Genomic DNA, 10,307 nt, shown 5'->3' on the forward strand with positions numbered 1-10,307 from the left:
TTTCTTTTTTTCTTTTCTGTTTTTTTTTTTTTTTTGTTTTTTCGAGACAGGATTTCTCTGTAGCTCTGGAGCCTGTCCTGGAACTAGCTCTTGTAGACCAGGCTGGCCTTGAACTCACAGAGATCTGCCCGCCTCTGCCTCCCGAGTGCTGGGTTTGAAGGTGTGTGCCACCACTGCCTGGCTGGTGGGGGGGGGCTTGTTTTATGAGTCAAGAGTTTCTGTAGCCTTGGCTGGTCTGGTGCTTGCTCTGTAGTTCAGGCTGGCTTCAAACTCACAGATCCACTTGCCGTGGCTTGCCAAATGCAAAGACCCCAGGCACGTGTTACCATGCCCAACCCGAGCTTTTAAGAAAATATTTTTTTCAGCAGTATAAATGGAAAAGATTCAAATATTTAACCACTTGCCTTGTTTCCCTCCCCCTTGGATGCCTGATTAACACGGAAAGATAGAAGATTCTATGAGCTAATTAGGACAGATTGTGTTGTGTTTCTCTACCTCATCTTGTTGATCTCTGGAGCATTAAAATCTATTTAGTGTTGTCATCAGACTGGTACTTATGAAATGTAAGCTAACAGCAATCTCAGAAGGGAGGCAGCGAAGCACAGCAGCTACGCTCTTGCTTCTCCAAGACAGCCGCTGAGGGGCACCATGTGGGGGGGTAGAAAGGGACTGAAAATTAGCTAGACCATCCGCAGTGAAACATGTTCATGGTAAAAGTGAGGGGCTGATGGAATATATAAATAAATCCAGAGATTTAGCAGATGAGACCATGTTCATACTGAGACGATCATTAATTCATTCCAATGTGTGTATTGGCTTGTTCAGTTTCTGTCACGTACTAATTAGCAGGACAAATGTGTTTAGGTACCCCAGCTGTCAGTGTCTGTTAGGGAGCTTTCAGTAAAACAGTAGCCCTCCAAAAAAAAAAGAGAGAGGCTAATTGTAGTTACTGAAATTCACATTATGTCTTCCGCACCATGCCAGTGTTTCTGTGAATGACAACACTGTAAGGAGAGGAAGTCTCAGAGGACACACGCCGGCTGTTAATGGATCACAGATCACACAAAACATTATCACTTATTCATTGCTTCAGCCTTGTACTGAAAAGCCCTTAGAGATTATTTACTCTGAAGTCCACAATTGTATGGACAGGGACACGACTCCACTGACGTTCCCTGTCTGGTGGCAACGAACTCGCTAGTATTTGGTTTAAAATCTCAATAAAACGCAGCCTCTCAATAGTAACATGATGCCTGATGTGAAACGTGAACTTTTGAGAGTGGCGGGCACTTTGTGTGGTCCTTTGTTTTGCTCCAGTCAGTTTGAAATAATAAATATAGGGCATCTCAGTCATCTACCAAGACACACCTGCTAGGATTTCTGATCCCAAATATAGGAGGGAAAGGCAAGGGAATGAGTAATTGTGGCTCCATTGCAGTGGTATTAAAAATGCCTTTAATCCTGAAGTACCTTATAATGTAGGTGTCAATATTCCCTTTTAGTATTTGAAGGAAGTGAGGCCCAGCTTAAATAACTTGGCAAAGCCCTTAAGTTAGGTAGCACCACAAAGAGTCTGATTTCCAGTTCAGTTATGTCTTTAGTCAGTTTAGTATCCACATTGCTCATGCTGTGGTCTGCATACCATGGGATGGACTTGTGGGCCTTAGATTCTTCAGCCAGGCCATTAGCTGAAAAGAATTCCATGTAACCTGGGAGCTACCTACTACCTGTGTTAAAGGAATGATACTGGAGAGATTGCTAAGACTATTGGTTGCTCTTGCAGAGAATCTGGGTTTGGTTCCCAGCACCCATATGACAGCTGCCATCCACCTGTAGCTTCAGGGTACTGAACAGGCGGTATACAGACAGACGTATATGCAAAACATCCACATAGATAAAATACAAAGAAATTAATCTTTAAAAGAACTATGGCACATTATCACGATCCTTTCTTTTACACAGAATTTCTTTTTCAAGTGTGCTTGGAAACCTAAGAGCCTAAGAGCCTCAGGGATGCTAGGCGAGTGAGCACTTTAACACTGAGCTCGGTCCCCATTCACACTTAACACTTTAAGACTAGGTGTTGCAAGGGAGAAAGGAAATGGGGTGATTCAGAGGCAGTCGTTTCCCTAATACTGTCAGGCAACTCTAAAATCACATATGCTCAATCATATAACCTCAATTCTCAATTTGAACCCTTTCCCATTTTCCCCTTGTGTACTGAGAAATTTGTTTGGCTTTACACGAAATGGTAAGAAACAATGATCCGTGGCTACGGAATGCTTGGGTGGATATTGGGGAAATAAGAGGAACGCTCTACAAAGATTAGCGTGTGCCTGCACTCTCAAAATGCTTCTTGTTTGCTTCTGCCTATCTCATTGCACTCCTTACTAATTTCCTTTCTCTGCTGTCTGTTCTTTTCTAACAGCTGAAGAATGTGCTGCTGACTCTGACCTCAGCTTTCTTATTCCTGTTGCAGTGGGTGTGGCCTTGGGCTTCCTTATAATTGCTGTGTTTGTATCTTACATGATTGGAAGAAGGAAAAGTCGTACTGGTTATCAGTCTGTCTAATCAGCTCAGTCTAGCGCATCCACTGGCTAGCAGCAAAGAATGGCTGTGCGCTAGCCTCAGGTTTCCAGACTGACTACAGTGAGTTGCAGGCTGCCTTGGGCATGAGTCGTGTTTGAAAAATGTACTAGGACCAGTCTTTCCCTCCCTTCATTTTCTTCTACATTTGCTAAGATGTAACTGAAAGAGCACTTACACTTTAGACTACGTCTCTTTAAAGGAAATCATTTTAAGCATCTGGATCCAATTTTTGAAAGCGTTTCTACTGAAGTATAATTTTATATGTTGCAGTTAGTTGTATTTTGCTACTTTGATGTTATTTGCAAAATCAAAGCTGATAAGAGAATTTAACTTGCTTCCCCAAATAAAGTTTAAAACTTAATCAATTCATCTTCTTTGGCAAACATAAAATTTGACTCATAATGAGTTTCTTCCCCTTCTAAAGAGAATTACTTAAACCTGTGTAATTCTTTTACTTACAGAGGAGGTCTAGGGTATATCCCAGTGGTACTGCATGTCTATGTGAAGTGTTGAGTTCTGCCCTCATAACTGCAAAACTTAACGTTTTGAAACAAAAATGCACTCAAAAGAAAACTATTAGAACTATAATATTTCAACAAGAATTTTTCTTTTTTCGGGGGGGTGCTTCTGCAGTTTGGAATGCATTGGTTATATTTATGCTGCAAGACGAAGCAGCACTCAGCGTTTTGTAAGGTGTTGATTTGGAATGGGCTCTGTGTTTTTTAAGGCTATGATTTAGAACTGTTTCCCTGCTTTTAACTTGTTCAGAACGTTAATTCATCCTGCACAACAAAAGAAAACTGCTTCTGTATACGTTTTGTGCCTCAGTGAATTCAAATTGATATTTCTAATGCATTGACGTTTTCCTCTCACAGACGCTCATGCTAACTGTAGAATCTAGTGGGCCCCGGCGTGCCACCCGTCAAGTGGCCGCCAACCAAAACTCGGCTGGGATGTTCTTAGAAATGTATTGATCTTGATAGACATATATCCCTGTAGGAGCCACCGATGACTCTGGCTTCTGGAGTAGGGCAATAAGAGACTACTCATCCGTATGTTTTCTGGATTGAAGAGCTTCAGCTGCTGAATTCCTGGAAGTTTAATGCTGTGCATGTTTAGGTTCCAAATGTCAGCTTTGCACGCCTGATCTTAGCGTGAGGCAGATGCTGATTGTCTCGAGCCTTTTCCCTCTCGAATAAAAACAAAAGAATCCAGAGATTCACTTCAGAGATTTTGGTTAAGCCTAAAATATTGATCTAGAGTCTAAGTGATGTCAGTTTGGTAGCAGATCCCAGGATCAAGTCCCAATCTACCTCTCAGCACAGTGCGGCTGCTCAACACTCTGCTGCTGTTGTGAATTGTTGCCAGGATATTTTGCCATTAACTGTGGTTATGAAATTCTGTTAAAAAGAAAGCAAGTTTGTCAGTTTGCTTCCCTACTATCTTACCTCTATGTCCATCCCAAGAGCAGGGACTCCCAACTGGGTAGAGTGCCAGATTACGCAGTCCCATCTCCTTTAGCAAAGTGCTCCATTTGCTCCAGTATACACAGAATGGCTTTAAAAAGATGTCCTCCAAAGGCTTATGCTTATTTGTTATGCAGTAAAAGTCACTTGGTACTATAAACAACAATGGCTTCATTTTGACATATATTTGGGATGATTATCTAGAAGCCTGATTAAGTAAATGGACTTTTTGGCTTGCTAAATATATGACTTGAATAATCGGACAGCTTCCAAAAGTATGGGTTTATTTAAAACCTTTTTACTTTTTGAGCAGGAAACGAATGTATCTAATTCTTCGTTAGGAATCATGGCTTTATCTTAGATAATTAGCAGACATGTCTTTTATTCTCCGAGCATTAAAATACAAAATAATTCTAGAAGGTTAAAAAGCTGCTTCAACTCCAGTTGAATATAGGAAGTTTAAAGGCTGTGAACCGAGTTTGAGTGTTCAATTAGCTCTTCTCGGTGAGTTCATTTTCTATCAAAGCAACAGTGGATTGGACTAGGACTTTGAACTCATGATAGGCAAATCATTTTCCACCTAAGCCTCTTTGGGAGAACTGATGCTTGCTGCTCTTTAAAGTTTTGGATTTATTCATTTAAGGAACTAATGAATCGTGGAAAAATAAAGTATGCTGTGGTATTCATTTGATCTCCTATGTGTGATTTTGAATTGATACATTAAAGCTAATAAAGGTGATATATATTCCATGCCACCATGGATAACTTCATTTTTATTCTGTGCGCACAGCCATAAGAGCTTAGATTGATTTGTATCTTTAGATCCTGTTCTTTTGATGTGCCAGCCTGAATCATGATCTCAAAGGTCTTCAACTTGACCAAGTCCCATTGTAAGGAAGACAGACACTAGAACCCTTTTAATAGATAGTTCAAATATGGGGGCCTACAGAGTCATGAAAAGGCCAAGAAAATACCCAAACCAAAGGAGCTGAAACAAGAAATATTCTATAGAAACCCCCTCTTTCCCCAACCAGTGCCATCAAATACTGTATAGAGCCATTATCTCAAGCTACTGAAGCTAAGTTCTTGATAAATATACTTACATGTTTGTAAGCCCCGATGAAGTTCATTCTGATCAATAGATGCTGTCAACGGGCAGGAGAGGAGCTGACAGGTTCCCTGAATTCCCTTCAACCCTCTGCCCACTCATTTAGTAGATGACTAGGTTAAATAATAACTATACTCCTTTCTGTTTACATAAATTCGGATATTTTGGTGGGAGAAGGAACTTAGCACTGACTCTCAATTTTTCTTAAATGTTCGCATTTTATTTTGTGACAGCTACATGTTTTATGCATCCCCCTTTTCTTTTTTCAAGACAGGGTGTCTCTGTGTAACAGCCCTAACTGTCCAGCTACTTGTTTTGATAGACTAGGTTGGGCTTGAACTCCCAGAGATCACCTGGTCTCTGCCTCCCAAGTGCTGGGATTAAAGAGGTGTTGCCACCACCATCCACCTATGCCCCCCCTTTCCCTCTGAGACATGATCTCACATAAACAGGCTAAGGCTTTGAACTCCCAAGCCTCCTGTCTCTACCTCCTGGGTGTTGATGTTTCACACCGCGCTGCCATAGGCAGCTTCAGTAGCTTGGGAAAATGGCTCTATATAGTATTTGATGGCACTGGCTGGGGAAGGAGGGGGTTTCTGTAGAATATTTCTTGTTTCAGCTTCTTTATTGAATGTGTTCCACAATTCAATACCTTGCTTGAAGTTTACAGCTAGCAAGAAGACTATGCGTATTGCTTTTAAGCTTTTCTGTGATCAACTTGAACCTTTTACATTTGTTGTATCTAATCCTTGAAAGCTCCTCCTGTGTTTAGAACCCCGAGGAAGCATTTCCTCTTTTCCATTACTTTCCTGTTTAAGTATTTCGGAGGCACTGTAAATCCGGATTGCTTTCTCTCAAGAGCTATCTATAGCGTACAACAAATTTTGGTACACAATGCATTTTTAATAGCAAATCAGCTCTAGTTTCTTTCCTTTCCTTTCCTTTTTTTTTCTTGAGACAAGGTCTCACTATATAGGCTTGGCTGGCTGTGAGCTTCCCAGAGCTCTTCCTGCTTCTCAGGTGCCGATGTTAAAGGTGTGCACCACCATGCCTGGTAGCAAATCTCATTTAAGCGAGCAGCTTCAGTGCTAATGACTCGACACAGCTCGCTCCATTCAGGACAGTAATTCTGAGGTTGCATATTACCTCCCAGTGTACAGAGGTATGGTCACTGGAGCATTAAAGGTGGTGGCTAAACTACCACCTGAGCTCAGCCTTGTCTGCCCCCCACAGATCATGCCATTTAGCATTGTGCATCCTGCCCTGCTAAGAAATGGTAGACTTATAAAGCGTTTGCCTTATGTTAGTTCCAGAAACCTGGCTTGCGTGCTCTCCCTGCTTGCCTCTAGTCAATCCATGCATGTTCTGCACTAGTCTGGAGATTTGAAGGATGGATGGCCGTTGCGGCAAGCATGCCTTTGGAAAGTTCATTGCCAGTTGGCAGTGTACCTTATTAATCTGATGTTAAGGTCTGGATGTCACTTTTTTTCCAAGCTGGCCTCATTCGGCCATTCTGATCACGTACCATTATCATTCTGCCCTTAAATTCTGCATCATGAATCATTTTGACTGTGCATTAGTGTGTTTAAGAAACTAAATGGAACGCTCTCTGTCCTCTCTTTCCTTAAATTAATGTCACTGCAATCCCCGAGTCATCCCTTGGCTTTAAGTGCACTGTAGCTATGACACTTGGCAGTCTTAGCCCTGATACACAGCTCCTACTCCCAAATCTAGAGCAGTTTTGAAAAAGTATTGAGCGATTCTTTCCTCCATATTTAAATGTATTTATCTAGCCATATGGACCCCCCCCCCGAACCCCAAGGGTGTTCTCATCTCAAGGTCCTTGCACTTTCTGTGCCTTCTAGCTGGGAAGCTTGGTCCCTAGCTCTCTTCATAGCTCGCCCTCTCACCCCAGTCAAGTCTTTTTAAATCACCATCCTGTCAGTGAAGTATTACCTGCCCAGCCTGTTTAAAATGGCACTCCAGGACCGTAGAGATGGCTCACTGGGTAAGAGCACTTGTTGTGCAGGCTTAAGGACCCGAATCTGAAGCCCTAGCTGGGTATGGCCGTGCATACTCATAACCTCAACACTAGCAGCAGAGACAGACAGAGGGTGGAAGAGCTCACTGGCCAGCCAGCTGAACTGAAATGGCAGACTTTAGGCTGTTAAGAAACTCCATGGTTTGGCTGTTGCTATTGGTTATTGTTGTTTAGGGGTGTAAGTAGGGGTGGTTATTCATTTTGTTTTGAATTTTTTTCTTACTGGTTTTTTTTTTGTTGTTGTTCTGATTGAGGTAGGGAGAGGCACAGAGAAAACATGAAGTTGGGTAGGTAGGGTGATGGAGGAGTTAGAGGAGGGGAACATGCTGAAAATATAATGTATGGGGGGTGGAAGAAACCCTGTTTCAAGGAAATGAGGCAGAAAATCATCCATTGTCTTCTGGCCTTTGCATGTGCATGTGGACATGCACTAATGCACACACACACAAACACACGATAACAATAGTCCCATGACGTTCCATTCTTTTTACCTTGTGTCCCTTATCTCCATCAGATATGCCGTGTCACTTACTTGTTAATGTATGTTGCCCTCTAGAAGGAAGACGAATTTAGTGAGAACAGGATTTGTTGCTGAATCTTTTATTTTGTCCCAATACCTAAAACAGCGCCTGGCATATAATTTGTGCAGGATAAAAAAAACTTATTGAATGACTGAGCAATCATCTTGTGCAGTAGCTAAACATTTATTAAGCACCACATGCCTTATTCCGTCAAGTGTACGATCTATCAATTGTAAGATCAATATTACCAATTATAGCGTAGCCATAAGAGACCTGCTGATTTCAAAGATGTTAAAAATTGGAATAAAAAGGATTTTGGAATTGATATTTTCTGGACACCATGGAGAGTGCTGTATATAGATTATATCATTTACCATTAATCAGTAGCTAGTAATGAATAGCTAAACACACCATCTTATCCTGGTAGCAGATTAAGCCAGGCCTTTTATACACTCTCATTACAGCTTTTCTATAGGACAACATACCAGTTCTCTTTTTTTTGAAACTTTCATTTACAGTTTTATTTGGTGTACATGCATGCACGTATGTGCAGATGGCAGAGGACCACTTTTGGGAGGGAGGTCAGTTCTCCCTCCACCATGGGAATCTCAAGGATCAATTGCAGGTTATCAGGCTTGGTGTCAGTTGCGCTCACCCACTGAGCCATCTCATTGATCCTCTTCTTTATTTTTTAACAATTGACATGTGGGGCTGGAGAGATGGCTCAGCAGATAAGAGCACTTAGCTGCTTTTGCAGAGGACCTAGGCTCAATCGCCAGTACCCACATGGCAGCTCAAAACCATCTGTAACTCTCATCTCAGGGGATCGGCTCTCATGGTCGCCTTTCTAGTTTCACGACCAACAACCACACCCACAAACCCACAAATCCAGAAAGTAAAAATGTGTATTTTTACCAGGATCCACCTGAGAGAGATTATGCTTTTTTATGTGTGTGACAATTGCCTGTTATGTCACTTACCATCATTCCCAGTTCCACGTATTTCCCCACAAATGTTAGGATTCTCTTTTTGAGAAGACTTTATTTATATGTATGTATACATGTGCAGTTGTGTGTACGCACACGAGTGCATGGGTCTCCAGAGGCCAGAAGCAGGCGTTAGATTCCCAGGAGCTGAAGTTCCAGGAGGGTGTGAGCTCAGGTCCCCTAGAGGAGAGCAGCAGGCATTCATAGTGCCCCACCTTCTCTCCAGCCCCGTGATTTCATTTTTTGAAGGCAGCATAAAAATCCATTGCACATAGTGACTATTTTTTTCTTATTCGTTGATGTGATTCTATTTCTTAGTTATTATGAAGAGTATAGCAATAAACACAGGAGAGTAAGTGCCTCTTCATTTCCCAGATGGCTAAGGGAAAAACATACTAGTTACTGTGTCCCTTCTAATTCCAAAAAATAGTCTGTATCTGTGGCTGCTGTAATTTTCAATTTTAAGGCAGACAGCAGGTCCAGTGTCCTCTTTGCTTTCTTTTTAGTGCTGTGTCTTCTAGAATGGCATATATGTCAGAACAGATTTTTGAACCTTGGCTTTTAAACCACAAAGTAGCTTATGTGGCCCTGAACAATTTCCTTAGCCTCTCCGAGTTAGGCTTCTCCATCTCTAGTATAACAATGCATTCAGTGCTGTAGAGTTGAAAAGATTGAAGAGAGTTCCACAAGTATATAGTAGGCGATAAATATTTGCTTAATGCTGTCGAGCTGAATCTTTTCCTTAAAGATGATAAATTTAAGATGTGATCACAGGAGGAGGAAGTGGAGAGGGAATAAGGCTGAGATAAAACCTGGAGATGTATAAATAAAACAGATAAAACAAGACAGATACTCAAACTGAGTTAGAAAAAGAAGACTGAATCATGAAGCTGCATAGTGAGTCTCAGAATCCACATGAAAGATGAACATACAAGACTCAAAGGAATAAATTCTTTGATTTTCAAGCTTCATCTGAGAGAATGCATAGGTGATGAATACCAAGAAGCCACAGCCAGGTACTACTTCACCCCGAAAAGGGCAAAAACTCTCAAATCCTGGCAAAGGGTTGAAAACTGTTGCTGTGGACATATATTTGTGGAACATAATCTGAAGATCCCACACAAGTAGACACAGAACTATCACATGATCCAGCAGTCCCACCACTAGTTCCAATCCAGAGGAAATGAAACCGGTGCGATTCAATACTTAGAGGTTAGTTGCAGCGCTATTCACCAGAACCCAGATATGGAAGCACCCTATGTATCCATTGGCAGATGAAGTATAAAGGAAGTGTTGTACACATATACAGTAGAACATTATTTACTCTCAAAAGAGTGCAGTCTGGAACGGGAGAGATGGCTCAGCAGTTAAGAGCACTGGGATGCTCTTCCAGAGGATTCAATTCCTAGCACACACATGGTGGCTCACAAACATCTGTAGGTCCAGTTCCAGGGGATTTAACACCCTCTTCTGACCTCCATAGGCAACATGCGTACACATAAGGCACAGATATGCTTGCAGGCAAAACACCCATACACATTTTTTTTTAATGTAGAAAGAGGAAAAAATGTAATTCAATCATTTGCTGCAGTGTGG

General features: G+C 41.7%; 1 protein-coding gene across 1 annotated transcript in view; it reads left to right on the forward strand.

The window, feature by feature from the left end:
• Positions 1–4,808, forward strand: part of Lamp2 (lysosomal associated membrane protein 2) — a 55,384-nt gene extending 50,576 nt beyond the window's left edge. Inside the window, exon 9 of the mRNA XM_075958478.1 lies at positions 2,429–4,808. Coding sequence (XP_075814593.1) covers positions 2,429–2,571 — 143 coding nt within the window. The 3' untranslated portion in view covers positions 2,572–4,808. The remainder of the gene's footprint in view (positions 1–2,428) is intronic.
• Positions 4,809–10,307: the final 5,499 nt, after the last annotated feature.

The sequence above is a fragment of the Microtus pennsylvanicus genome, chromosome X (assembly GCF_037038515.1).
Source record: "Microtus pennsylvanicus isolate mMicPen1 chromosome X, mMicPen1.hap1, whole genome shotgun sequence".
In the NCBI taxonomy this organism is placed as follows: domain Eukaryota; kingdom Metazoa; phylum Chordata; class Mammalia; order Rodentia; family Cricetidae; genus Microtus; species Microtus pennsylvanicus.